This window comes from Schistocerca serialis, chromosome 4 (genome assembly GCF_023864345.2).
Source record: "Schistocerca serialis cubense isolate TAMUIC-IGC-003099 chromosome 4, iqSchSeri2.2, whole genome shotgun sequence".
Classification (NCBI taxonomy): Eukaryota; Metazoa; Arthropoda; class Insecta; order Orthoptera; family Acrididae; genus Schistocerca; species Schistocerca serialis.
Window position 1 is genome coordinate 750337364 of NC_064641.1, and position 14803 is coordinate 750352166.

A 14803-nucleotide genomic window follows, 5' to 3' on the forward strand; every position below is an offset into this window, starting at 1 on the left:
TTTATTTGGTGTCATTCGGCCAGTAGTGATTCTCCTTGGAATAGTTCAAGGGGCATGGTATCGTTAACTTTGCGGAGTTAGTCGTTTTGGTAACTGATGAGCGCATTTTGATTTGCAGGATCAGCTTTGCATCTGTGGAAAATGTTTGTTCTTCAGAATTCACTTTTCGTTAGTACTTTCTGATATGCTCTTCGCTTGATCAGAGGCGATATTCATTACGTCGTGGTGTGCGGTTAGGATTGCGGTATTTTACAAATCGTGGGTAGGACTACAACGAAACCAATTACTTATGATTAGCGTAACATGAGGTTTCATTTAATCGCTGCCTCTGCCAGCTAAATATAGTTATCCTGTTAAAGAAATCTCCACCTGAGAACGTGTACCAATGTTGTCTGTCAAGCAGTGTAATTTGGACTAAATTTTTTCACAACAATGATCTCACACAATTCAGCGAACTATTATTCAAGGTGGCAACATTTTTCCTTAAACAAATTGAACTATTTTTTTACACACAATACCACACGCGCACAAAACTAATGTATTCTTTCCTGTCAAAAAATATTTCCTAATAGTTGTTACGGAATAATCAGGGTTCTTACATCAGCAGGTGCCAACGGCCTTGCCGCAGTGGTAACACCGGTTCCCGTCAGATCACCGAAGTTAAGCGCTGTCGGGCTAGGCTAGCACTTGGATGGGTGACCATCTGGTCTGCCGAGCACTGTTGGCAAGCGGGGGGCACTCAGCCTTCGTGAGGCAATCTGAGGAGCTACTTGATTGAAAAGTAGCGGCTCCGGTCTCTGAAACTGACATACGCCCGGGAGTGCGGCGTGCTGACCACATGCCCCTCCATATCCGCATCCAGTGACGCCTGTGGGTTGAGGATGACACGGCGGCAGGTCGGTACTTTTGGGCGTTCATGCCCTGTTCGGGAGGAGTTTTATACAATAGCAGAGAACAATTTCACCACGTGAGATACTGTTTGCACCATATTTAAAGATTATTCGTAATCTAAGTCGAATTTATGATTTTTGAGTGGATTCTGGGCTACCAGTACACAATTATTATCGTGAAAATTGACCATCAAGATTCTTGTCTCCTTAGTAGTTTGATTTAAAACTGTCGCTGCAATATTTCACTAAGATGGCGGCCTACGTAAGACAGTCACTTATCAATTCTGGTTCAGGCGTTGTTTCGCTCTCAATAAGTAATATGTATATTAAATCTTTCTGTACCTTAACTATGTCCATTGACATTTAAAAGTATTTCTCCATGTTAATCACTCATTATTCAGAACTTTACCAATAATCCGCGCTGTAGATCAATGGCGCTAATGGCTGCGCTCCATTGTAGCTGAACAGAAAACTTAACATTTATATAGGACGAGAGTCATATTAAAATAAAAGTTCAAATACACGTATTGATTTCAATGACTAAAAAAACTCTATTTTTCAAATAGTACTTTAGCAACATAATAGTTTTTTACCGACCTCAGTGCTACAAGATATCAATCGCGTCCGATTATTACAACAGATCGAACAAGTAAAAAAAGTATTCTAGAAGAATCATAGATAACAGAAGATGAAGATTTCCGTTATCTTTTTCCATGAGTATTGTCTGAGATACAATTTTCCCAGAAAATTATATTATGACACTGGTGATAATTAATTATTATTATTTTAGTATCGATGAAATCAGTTTTATTAATATCACGAGAATGTTCCCTCAAATTGCACACACAATGCTGCTGTGAATATTGTTTTGAATAAAATACAGTCGTGTATATTACAACGTGATCCTAGAACTAGTACCAAGATCGGAACTGAACAGAGCTGTTCTCTGCCTGTGCATTCATTGCTATCTTGTTGAAGGTTTTCCCACTTGAACGCTCGTTAAGTGAAATAAATAGCATATTTTATAAGCGCGCATTTTCATGTAATGGTTATATGCCTCCCATAATTGAAATGTGCTGTCGTGTGGTGGTTAACCTGTGTTTTTCATCCATAACTATTAACTTTTACATGTGGACATACTCCTGTTAAATTCAGGCTTAATAAGACGTTATCCGTTGCGCGAGTGTTTCATTACCTTTTAAAAGTACTTCGCATGATTACATAGGGACTTCAATCTGTTTTCCTATGACGGCGACTTTAATTTTGCATCTCTTCTTCTCTAATGACCTCGGTGTCGACGGGACGTGAAACCCAATCTTCCTTCCTTCCTTCTTTAATTTTGCATCTCAGGGGTATGCACACTACAACCACAATCACAACAACTCACACAAAGACATGATGACGATTGCCTTATGCGCTGACTTCTCCACTACGCACTTTTATGGGGTGTTCGGTCATGTCGTATCTCCTCTGCCAAGCTTCTTTTCATTTCTGGTTCATAAGAATATATCCATGTTTCATCTTCAGTAATATTCTTTTCCCACCATACATCACCTTCGTTACACTGTTTACAACAGCAGCACATATCGACAAGTTTCATCTCTTGTTCTGAACTAAGAACTCACGGCATCCAGCGTGTGCATACTCTAGACGTGTACAGGTATTTGTTCAAATGGATCTCCAGAATGCGTGCAAAACGTTTGTTAGTGATCCATGGATCAATCCGAGTAATGGTAACCCTGTATTGTCAGTTGTTTCTATCAAAACGGTAACAGGCCTTCTCTTCCTTGCACTTCACAACTTTCCCAGTCATCTTGAAAAGTGTTGTGCCAACGAATCCAGGCTTGACGGAACATATCAGTAACCGATTTCAGTTCCTCATAGGTCAAAGAATCAGTTTTCTTAAGGAAAAAATAGTTATCGCGGGAACGCTGTTCAGGAAAGACAGAACGTGCTGAATTTTTAGAAGCGCCAGAGAGAGCGGGTATCTGCGGAGGCTAGTACACTGTTTTCTCAGACGGCGACTGATCGCTCCCCTAATCACTGCATGCAAAACAGAAACTTTACTGCCAGGCTTTATTGAAAATACCTCGTATAATTTTTATCTAAGACAACCTGACTGCAGCTGTCTGATACCGTGCTCACCATGACGTACAGCTTACAACGAGTGTGCAACTTGTGATGCTCATTTTTCATTCACCACCGCTACATCTGTATTTCCCTGTGGTGTATTGTACAGATACACATACATTATCTGATGGAAAGAATACACATGTCCTAGCAGTGGACATAAGTACATGGTGTGTCCACCCCTTGCCTTAATGACTGCTTGAATTATACAGAGTGAGTCACTGACTATTGCCACCAAGAATAGCTCCGAAAGTATGAGAGAAGCTGAAACGTTTGTGGGACAAAAGTTGCATGGGCCATAATATGACGTTGGTTTTTTGTTGCTAAGTGGGGTCGCTTCAAAGATATGAAGGTTAACTGTTTTTTTTTAATGGGATTCTATAGTTCGGTACTTATCTTCTATAAGCGGCTATCGAAACGAATGTAATGATGTGCAACAGTTAGGTCTTTGAAGGTCATCGAAGGTCACAATGGTGGCATGAACATCCATTTACAGAAGGTGTTAGAAGTGATGACCATTGGTTCAAATGGTTCAAATGGCTCTGAGCACTATGGGACTTAACATCTGAGGTCATCAGTCCCCTAGAACTTAGAACTACTTAAACCTAACTAACCTAAGGACATCACACACATCCATGCCCGAGACAGGATTCGAACCCGCGACCGTAGCGGTCACGTGGTTCCAGACTGAAGCGCCTAGAACCGCTCGGCCACACCGGCCGGCCGGACCATTGGTATCAATGCAGTGCTGCAATCTTCTTATCATGGACTGAGTGGTATCCCTTAACACATCGGCACTTATCAAAGCACATGCTCTGACAATTCTCTCTCGCATATCTTCAGGTGTAGTTGGAACGTCTTTTACGAATCCCCACAAGAAAAACTCCAGATGCTTAAAGTCTGGCGAACGAGCCAGCCACGACACATCTCCTCCGCGTCCAATTGAAAGATTTGGGAATTGTCTCTGCAACTCATTTCTAGCCATCAGCGAAAAATGTGCCGGATACCCACGTGTTGATACCACATTCTGTTCCTTGTTCCTAAAGCTATTTCTTCCAATAACAGCCTAATGTTTCTTACAGGAATTCCTACCATTAAGATTTCCTTCGATGAAATAGGGACCTATAATTCTATCCTCCAGAAGCCGACACCATACATTCACCGACCACGGATTTTGGTGTGCAGTTTGCCGCAGCCAACATGGATTTTCAGTTGCCCAATAATGCATGTTACGCAAATTAACATTTCCATGGTTCGTGAATGTAGTCTTGTCAATAAATAAAAACAAATTAGTAAATGTGCCATCACTCTAAATCTGAAGTTGAGCCCATCGGCAGAATTCAACGTGACGCATACAATCCGTACCCGTTCATTCTTGGTGGAGACTGATATGGTAACGATGATATTTATGGCTATGCAGAACATGAAGAACACTACTCTGGCTCATGCCAGATTCCCTTGCGGTTTGACGCAAACTAACACAAGGATCTCGAACCGCAGTGGCAAGAGTACCAATTTCCGTTTCCTCGTTAGTAAATTACCTTTTCCGGATATGTTTCCGATGCGTTAAGGATCCAGTTGTTCTCAATTCATCATACACATATTTAAATGTACGACGTGTAGGGTGAGTACGTTGAGGATAACTTTAAGCATATAAGTCTCTAGCTCTCACTGAATTTTGTTGGCATTCTCTGTAAATGAGAAGCATATCGATTTGTTCTTCGAAGGAATACATCATTCACATTCGCTTGATTCAACGATACTAGTCTTCCCGTTCCTATTAGTGTTGTATTATGAAACCGTCGAATGGTGTTTACATGTCAATGCAACGTTGGATGGATATGCCGTATTCGGCGAATATTTACTATTTTCACCATATACGAAAGAGAATTGTCACAGCATGTGCTTCGATAAGTGCCGATGTGCAGCATTGCATTGATACCAATGGTAATCACATCGAACACCTTCTGTAAATAGACGTTCGTGCCACCTTTGTGACCTTGGTTGGCCTTCAAACACCTCACTGTTTGTCACACATCATTGGATTCTTCTCGATAGCCGCTCTCAGAAAATAGGTACCAAACTATAGTGAAAACATTAAATTTTTAATAACTAATCTAAATTTCATGCCATTATCCTGTAAGTTGGTAAGTGTGCTACAAACAGCGTGCAGAATGGCCTGTAGGTGGCAGCATAGTGCAGATACACACTTACCGTCGCAATATCAGTATAAAGACGGCCACTCCACTTGCGGCTTGCACCAGCGAAGAACAGCGTTTTGTTATTCAGTTTTTGCGACGTGAAGGTGTGAAACCTATTGAAATTCATCAACAAATGAAGGTTAAGTACAGTGATGCATCTTTGTCACAGTAGCAAGTCTACGAATGGAGTAGGAAGTTCGTAAATGGTGTGACTTCAGTGGAACAAGCTCCTAGCCCAGGTCAGGCACAACGAGTTGTGACTCCACAGAACATTACAGCAGTTGAAGCCATAGTGAAGGAAAACCACCAAATGACACTGAATGACATTGCAGCATGTTTACAGATTAGTCATGGGTCAGCACACCACATTGTGCATGATGTGCTTCAGTTTCACAAAGTGTCTGTAAGATGGATGCTACGGCAACTGACTCCTGAAATGTGAGAACGACGTGTTGATGCTAGTGAAGAACTTCTTCGGAGCTTTCAACGAGAAGGTGATGGGTTCCTTGCAAGAATCGTTACTGGAGACGAAACCTGGATTCACTTCCACCAACCGGAAACGAAGAGAGCGAGCAGTGAATGGCGCCATTCCTCATCATCAAAACCAATGAAGTTTCGAACAGAACCATCAGCAGGGAAGGTCATGCTGTCTCTCTTTTGGGACGAAAAAGGCGTCATTTTGGAGCATTAAATGCCTAGAGGGACCACTGTCACCAGTGCATCATACACAGATCTCCTAAAAAATCATCTGTGGCCTACAATCAAATCTAAGTGACGTGGATTGCTGTCAGCAGGTGTCCTTTTGCAACATGACAATGCAAGGCCCCACACTGCCCGTAGAACAGTTGCAACAATCACAGACCTGCATTTTGAGTGTCTCCCTCATCCACCATACTCACCAGACCTTGCTCCAAGTGATTTCCATATGTTTTGACCACTCAGAGTCGCAATGGGAGGAAATAAGTTCCGTTCTGATGAAGAGGTACGCCACGCGGTGCATCAGTGGTTGCGCGGACTACCAAAAGAATTTTTTTTCTAAAGGAATTTATGCACTTTGTAAGTTCTGGAGGACTTCCATTGAGCGTGGGGGAGATTATTTTGAAAAGCGATACAGCTTTGTGCCACTTCTGCACAATAAATAATATTTAAAATATATTTAAGGTTTTCATTTGACTCACCCTCGTACTTACGGAGTTATCCTAGGTGGCAATAGTTAGTGACTCATACTGTATAAGAGACACTGTCAATGAGGTTTCTGAATGTCTGTGGAGGAATGGCAACCCATTTCCTTACAAGAGCGAAAACCAGACTAGACAGTGATGTTGGACGCCAGTGTCTGTAGCGAGTCGACATCCTAACTGATCCAAAAGGTCTTCCATTGGGTTCATGACAGGACTCTGGGCGGGCCAATCAGTTTTAGGAAAGTCATTGTCTACAAGTCAATGCCTAACAGATACTTCTTTATGAAAGGATGACTTGTCACGATAATGCAATCATTGCCTTCTACCTCTTCATCTACTTACTTATTACACAAAGCTGTAAAATGTGTCTGTGTCCTTCCGCACATAGCATTTTTTTAAACGCAAGAACGGGACCACACCCAAACGATACGTCCCATACCGTAACACTCTCTCCTCCGTTCTTTACTGTTCTCACTACACATGACGACGACTAACGTTCTCCAGGCATTAGCCAGACTAGAACAATTCCATCGGATAGCCACAGGGTATAGCGTGATTCATCACTCTGAATCACTCGTTTTCAGTCATATAATCTCCAGTGGCATCTCTTTTAACACCACACCAAATCTCGTTTAGTATTTACTACAACCATCCGTGGCTTACAAGAAACTATTCGACCATTGGCCCCATTATTTCTATCTCCCTACTCACATTCATTGGACTCATTGGACTGGTGTTAGCCCAATGAAACTTTCGAGTGGCCCCTTCAACTGATATCATGCGACGTTTGTGCAATCACCTCCCTCAACGCTTGACGAGCCCTGTCTGTCTGTATGTGAGACCTACCTGGTCTCGGTTCAGCAGGGCTTGTTCCTTCGTGTTTCTACTTCACCATCATATCCCCAACAGTCGACATGATCAGTTTTAGGAGGGTTACAATGTCCCTGGTACATACACTACTGGCCATTAAAATTGCTACACCAAGAAGAAATGCAGATGATAAACGGGTATTCATTGGACAAATATATTATACTAGAACTGACATGTGATTACATTTTCACGCAATTTGGCTGTATAGATCCTGAGAAATCAGTAGCCGGAACCACCACCTCTGGTCGTAATTACGGCCTTGATACGCCTGGGCATTGAGTCAAACAGAGCTTGGATGGCGTGTACAGATACAGCTGCCCATGCGGCTTCAACACGATACCACAGTTCATCAAGAGTAGTGACTGGCGTATTGTGATGAGCCAGTTGCTCGGCCACCATTCACCAGAATTTTCAATTGGTGAGAGATCTGGAGAATGTGCTGGCCAGGGCAGCAGTCGAACATTTTCTGTATCCAGAAAGACCCGTACAGGCCCTGCAACATGCGATCGTGCATTATCCTGCTGAAATGTTGGGTTTCGCAGGGGTCGAATGAAGGGTAGAGCCACGTCTCGTAACACATCTGAAATATAACGTCCACTGTTCAAAGTGCCGTCAATGCGAACAAGTGGTGACGTGTAATCAATGGCATCCCATACCATCATGCCGGGTGATACGCCAGTATGGCGATGACGAATAAATGCTTCCAATGTGCGTTCACCGCGATGTCACCAAACACGTATGCGACCATCAGGATGCTTTAAACAGAACCTGGATTCATCCGAAAATATGACGTTTTGCCATTCGTACACGCAGGTTCGTCATTGAGTACAACATCGCAGGCGCTGCTGTCTGTGATGCAGAGTCAAGGGTAAGTGCAGCCATGGGGCTGATAGTCTATGCTGCTGCAAACGTCGTCGAACTGTTCGTGCAGATGGGTGTTGTCTTGCAAACGTCCCCATCTGTTGACTCAGGGATCGAGACGTGGCTGGACGATCCGTTACAACCATGCGGATAAGATGTCTGTCATCTCGACTGCTAATGATACGAGGGCATTGGGATCCAGCACGGCGTTCCGTATTACCCTCCTGAACCCACCGATTCCATATTCTGCTAACAGTCATTGTATCTCGGCCAACGCGAGCAGCAATGTCGCGATACGATAAACCGCAATCGCGATAGGCTACAGTCCAACTTTTATCAAAGTCGGAAACGTAATGGTACGCATTTCTCCTCCTTACACGAGGCATCACAACAACGTTTCACCAGGCACCGCCGGTCAACTGCTGTTTGTGTATGAGAAATCGGTTGGAAACGTTCCTCATGTCGCCACCGCCGCCAACCTTGTGTGAATGCTCTGAAAAGCTAATCATTTGCATATCACAGAATCTTCCTCCTGCCGGTTAAATTTCGCGTCTGTAGCACGTCATCTTCGTGGTGTAGCAATTTTAATGGCCAGTGGTGTAGTTACGTCTTCTCGACTTGCACGGTTTTTCCAGCCTGTGGTGAACACTTAGACAAGTGGTCGGGTTCTTTTCAGGTCCAGAAGAACATTGCAACCTGAGGGAGATCCTGTGCATTGGGAGCCACGAGGACTACCTGTCGGTGCTGCGCAGCAGCACGGGCGTGCGCAATGCGCTGTTCTGCCCCTGCACGACCAGCTGCGAGGACCAGATCATCACCAGCACGTACGGCTCGCTGACGTAGTGAGTAGCCCTTGCTCTTTAACACTTGCACCCACTTTGTATGTAGCCGGTCGTTGTACACGTCGCAGCGCTTACGAGTCACAGAATATCGTTTTGCATTGAAGTCATAAGTTTAATTTGATCCGTCCTGTCTACACGCCCCTAGAGAAATAGAGGGATAAGGTCAGACATGGCTCGTTGACTCGAGATGTCTCAATAGGAACAGTATTAGTGCTGTGGAACAATATACTGCGTGTTTCCGTGATGAAGGTACAAACTTTCAGTGTGATGGAGGAGGGTAAATGGATCAATCTGAGTCAGGGGACCATGCTTCCGAAACGACCGAGACGAAAGTTATAAGCGAAAATCGTTCCCATAACTCTGACAGTGGACCTCTTCTACTGCAAGCTCTTTGCTCTCCACATTTTGGGAGAAGGTAGTATGCACTAAAAGTGAAAAAAATATCCAGTAAATATGGGCTCTAAAATGCCAGGACTGTGCAACCTTTTGGCATACCTGGGCCACGCTGAGGGAAGACGGGTATTTTTGAGATGCGCATGAATACAATAATAGCTGAAAGAGGGGGGGGGGGGGCGGTGGGAGATACACATTTTTTTTCTCTTCTTGGTCATCAGTCTACTGACTGGTTTGATGCGGCCCGCCACGAATTCCTTTCCTGTGCTAACCTCTTCATCTCAGAGTAGCACTTGCAACCTACATCCTCAATTATTTGCTTGACGTATTCCAATCTCTGTCTTCCTCTACAGTTTTTGCCCTCTACAGCTCCCTCTAGTACCATGGAACTCATTCCTTCAAGTCTTAGCACAAGTCCTATCATCTTGTCCCTTCTCCTTATCAGTGTTTTCCACATATTCCTTTCCTCTCCGATTCTGCGTAGAACCTCCTCATTCCTTACCTTATCAGTCCACCTAATTTTCAACATTCGTCTATAGCACCACATCTCAAATGCTTCGATTCTCTTCTGTTCCGGTTTTCCCACAGTCCATGTTTCACTACCATACAATCCTGTACTCCAGACGTACATCCTCAGAAATTTCTTCCTCAAATTAAGGCCGGTATTTGATATTAGTAGACTTCTCTTGGCCAGAAATGCCTTTTTTGTCATAGCGAGTCTGCTTTTGATGTCCTCCTTGCTCCGTCCGTCATTGGTTATTTTACTGCCTAGGTAGCAGAATTCCTTAACTTCATTGACTTCGTGACCATCAATACTGATGTTAAGTTTCTCGCTGTTCTCATTTCTACTACTTCTCATTATCTTCATCTTTCTCCGATTTACTCTCAAACCATCCTGTGTACTCATTAGACTGTTCATTCCGTTCAGCAGATCATTTAATTCTTCTTCACTTTCATTCAGGATAGCAATGTCATCAGCGAATCGTATCATTGATATCCTTTCACCTTGTATTTTAATTCCACTCCTGAACCTTTCTTTTATTTCCATCATTGCTTCCTCGATGTACAGATTGAAGAGTAGGGGCGAAAGGCTACAGCCTTGTCGTACAACCTTCTTAATACGAGCATTTCCTTCTTGATCGTCGACTCTTATTATTCCCTCTTGGTTGTTGTACATATTGTATATGACCCGTCTCTCCCTATAGCTTACCCCTACTTTTTTCAGAATCTCGAACAGCTTGCACCATTTTATATTGTCGAACGCTTTTTCCAGGTCGACAAATCCTATGATTTTTCTTTAGCCTTGCTTCCATTATTAGCCGTAACGTCAGAACTGCCTCTCTCGTCCCTTTACTTTTCCTAAAGCCAAACTGATCGGCACCTAGCGCATTCTCAATTTTCTTTTCCATTCTTCTGTATATTATTCTTGTAAGCAGCTTCGATGCGTGAGCTGTTAAGCTGATTGTGCGATAATTCTCGCACTTGTCAGCTCTTGCCGTCTTCGGAATTGTGTGGATGATGCTTTTCCGAAAGTCAGATGGTCTATCGCCAGACTCATATATTCTACACACCAACGTGAATAGTCGTTTTGTTGACACTTCCCCCAATGATTTTAGAAATTCTGATGGAATGTTATCTATACCTTCTGCCTTATTTGACCGTAAGTCCTCCAAAGCTCTTTTAAATTCCGATTCTAATACTGGATCCCCTATCTCTTCTAAATCGACTCCTAATTCTTCTTCTATCACATCAGATAAATCTTCACCCTCATAGAGGCTTTCAGTGTATTCTTTCCACCTATCTGCTCTCTCCTCTGCATTTAACAGTGGAATTCCCGTTGCACTCTTAATGTTACCACCGTTGCTTTTTTTAATGTCACCAAAGGTTGTTTTGACTTTCCTGTATGCTGAGTCTGTCCTTCCAACAATCATATCTTTTTCGATGTCTTCACATTTTTCCTGCAGCCATTTCGTCTTAGCTTCCCTGCACTTCCTATTTATTTCATTCCTCAGCAACTTGTATTTCTGTATTCCTGATTTTCCCGGAACATATTTGTACTTCCTCCTTTCATCAATCAACTGAAGTATTTCTTCTGTTACCCATGGTTTCTTCGTAACTACCTTCTTTGTACCTATGTTTTCCTTCCCAACTTCTGTGATGGCCCTTTTTAGAGATCTCCATTCCTCTTCAACTGTACTGCCTACTGCGCTATTCCTTATTGCTGTATCTATAGCGTTAGAGAACTTCGAACGTATCTCGTCATTCCTTAGTACTTCCGTATCCCACTTCTTTGCGTATTGATTCTTCCTGACTAATGTCTTGAACTTCAGCCTCCTCTTCATCACTACTATATTGTGATCTGAGTCTATATCTGCTCCTGGGTACGCCTTACAATCCAGTATCTAATTTCGGAATCTCTGTCTGACCATGATGTAATCTAATTGAAATCTTCCCGTATCTCCCGGCGTTTTCCAGGTATACCCCCTCCTCTTGTGATTCTTGAACAGGGTATTCTCTATTACTAGCTGAAACTTGTTACAGAACTCAATTAGTCTTTCTCCTCTTTCATTCCTTGTCCCAAGCCCATATTCTCCTGTAACCTTTTCTTCTACTCCTTCCCCTAAAACTGCATTCCAGTCGCCCATGACTATTAGATTTTCATCCCCCTTAACATACTGCATTACCCTTTCAATATCCTCATACACTTTCTCTGTCTGTTCATCTTCAGCTTGCGACGTCGGCATGTGTACCTGAACTATCGTTGTCGGTGTTGGTCTGCTGTCGATTCTGATTAGAACAAGCCGGCCACTGAACTGTTCACAGTAACACACCCTCTGCCCTACCTCCCTATTCATAACGAATCCTACACCTGTTATACCATTTTCTGCTGCTGTTGATATTACCCAATACTCATCTGACCAGAAATCCTTGTCTTCCTTCCACTGACCCCTACTATGTCTAGATTGAGCCTTTGCATTTCCCTTTTCAGATTTTCTAGTTTCCCTACCACGTTCAAGCTTCTGACATTCCACGCCCCGACTCATAGAACGTTACCCTTTCGTTGATTATTCAATCTTTTTCTCATGGTAACCACCCCCTTGGCAGTCCCCTCTCGGAGATCCGAATGGGGGACTATTCCGGAATCTTTTGCCAATGGAGAGATCATCATGACACTTCTCCAATTACAGGCCCCATGTCCTGTGGATACACGTTACGTGTCTTTAATGCAGTGGTTTCCATTGCCTTCTACATCCTCATGTCGTTGATCATTGCTGATTCTTCCGCCTTTAGGGGCAATTTCCCACCCCTAGGACAAGAGAGTGCCCTGAACCTCTATCCGCTCCTCCGTCCTCTTTGACAAGGCCGTTGGCAGAATGAGGCTGACTTCTTATGCCGGAAGTCTTCGGCCACCAATGCTGATTATTTAACAAAATTCAGGCGGTGGCGTGTATCGAACCTGGGACTGAAGATGTTTTGATTATGAATCAAAGACGCTACCCCTAGACCACGGGTCTGCTCGAGAGATACACATAGTTAACACATATAGTCGGAGTTGACGAGCCCAGGCGAGGTGTAAAGCTTTGTGTCGAGTGGGCCTTCGGCTCTGAAGCCCCGTATCGATGATATTTCGCTAAATGGTTCGCACACTGATACTTGTTGATGGACCAGCATTTAAATCTGCAGCAATTTGCGGAAGAGTTGTACTTCCGTCACGTTGAGCGATTCTCTTCAGTCGTCGTTGGTCCTGTTCTTGCAGGATCTTTTCCCGGCCGCAGAGATGTCGGAAATTTTATCTTTCACCGGATTCCTGACATTCACGCTACTCTCGTAAGGGCAAATACCGCCTTCATCGTTATCTCGGAGATGCTGTGTCCCATCGCTCGCGCTCCGGCTATAACACCATGTTCAGACTCACTTAAATCTTGATAACTTGCCATTGTAACCGATGAAACAACTGCTCCAGACACATGTTGTCTTATACAGGCGTTGTCGACTGCAGTGCGTATTTTGCATGTTTACTATATCTCTGTATTTGAATATACCCATGCCTATACCAACTGTTTGGCGCTTCAGTGTAGCTCTTAAGGTACGCACTTTAGAGCCCATGTTTACTGGAGGTTTTGTCGTGTTTTGGTCCACACTACCTCCTCCATAAATATAGAAAGCAAAGAGCTTTCAGTAGAAGAGGTTCCTCTCAAAGGTATCAGAAAGATTTTCGTTTATAAATTTAGATTCGGTCGTTTCGTGACCAGAGTTTCTTACCTCAAATAGACAGATTTACCCTTCTCCATCATCCCTGAAAGTTTGCAACATCATCACGGAATCACCCTCTATGGCCTGGAGATTCGAGTTCGGCCTATATGGAAACGAATTTGTAAGAAAACGCATGGATATGACAGCAGTTACCAACATATTAGAAGTAACACCCCTTAGATGGTATTCGCACGTCACCAGAATTTAAAAAACTCTATGGGAACAGCAGCCCTCTATTACGACCCAGAAGTAAGTAGATAGAGTCGCTTCCCAGGAAGCGATGGCTAGCCAAGCTCGGCGCATTCACGTAGCATGTCTCAACTCGAAGATGCTCTCGATAGAAAATTCACGTGTCAACAATACTATTTTATAAACCTACTTACGGCAACGCCTCTTCGTAGTTCTTTAGAGGGCTATCGTTTCGCCTTCAGCCGTTTCCACTTCGCAGTTGAAAGCTGTCAAAAGCGCTGCCAGATGTCAGGGAGTTCGTTGACTCGACTGCAAGAGCATCTTCGTAGTAAAAACTAAGTGTCTTAAACCTTGATCCATGATGAGGCACTTTTTCACGCATCACATTGTTTTTAACGTCATACAATGATGTAAATTTGTAGGCTCACTCAAAGGCATTTCTGATACGCTCTGCAAAACGTGTTGCGAATGCAGTTAGCAGAAAAGAAGTAATACATTTAAATACAATGCTTATTGCGGCCGATTTTCATGCCTCTCATTGTTTATGATGTCATATCTCCTGCACTACGGTAGATAGGTGCTTCTTACCCTCCATGGCGATTGTTGCCTGACAGTAAGGGATCTTTGTACCAAGTTTGGTTCAAATCGGTCTAGTGGTTTAGGAGGACGTATGGAACACACACAGTACATTTACTCAGTAATGAAATTTTTTCTCAACAACATTGACCAGTTTAAAATCAACAGCGACATTTATGATTACAATACCAGAAAAAGGAAAGACCTACACTATCCTTTACTTAACCTATCTTTGGCACAGAAAGGGGTAAAATATGCTGCTATAAAACTTTTTGATAAATTACCAGACATCAGTAATAGTTTCAAAAACAAATTGAAATCATACCTCCTTGACAACTCCTTCTATACCATAGATGAATTCTTGAATATGCGTAAATAAATTTGGAGATATAATATATGCATTTTGTGCCATTTAA

The 14803-nt window shown here is 43.1% G+C and overlaps 1 protein-coding gene and 1 pseudogene across 1 annotated transcript in view; both read left to right on the forward strand.

Annotated features, from left to right (window-relative positions):
* Positions 1–14803, forward strand: part of LOC126474742 (sodium channel protein Nach-like) — a 215725-nt gene that overhangs the window by 151215 nt on the left and 49707 nt on the right. The window contains exon 7 of the mRNA XM_050102219.1: positions 8810–8975. Coding sequence (XP_049958176.1) covers positions 8810–8975 — 166 coding nt within the window. The remainder of the gene's footprint in view (positions 1–8809; positions 8976–14803) is intronic.
* LOC126475867 (5S ribosomal RNA) lies at positions 610–727 on the forward strand (annotated as a pseudogene).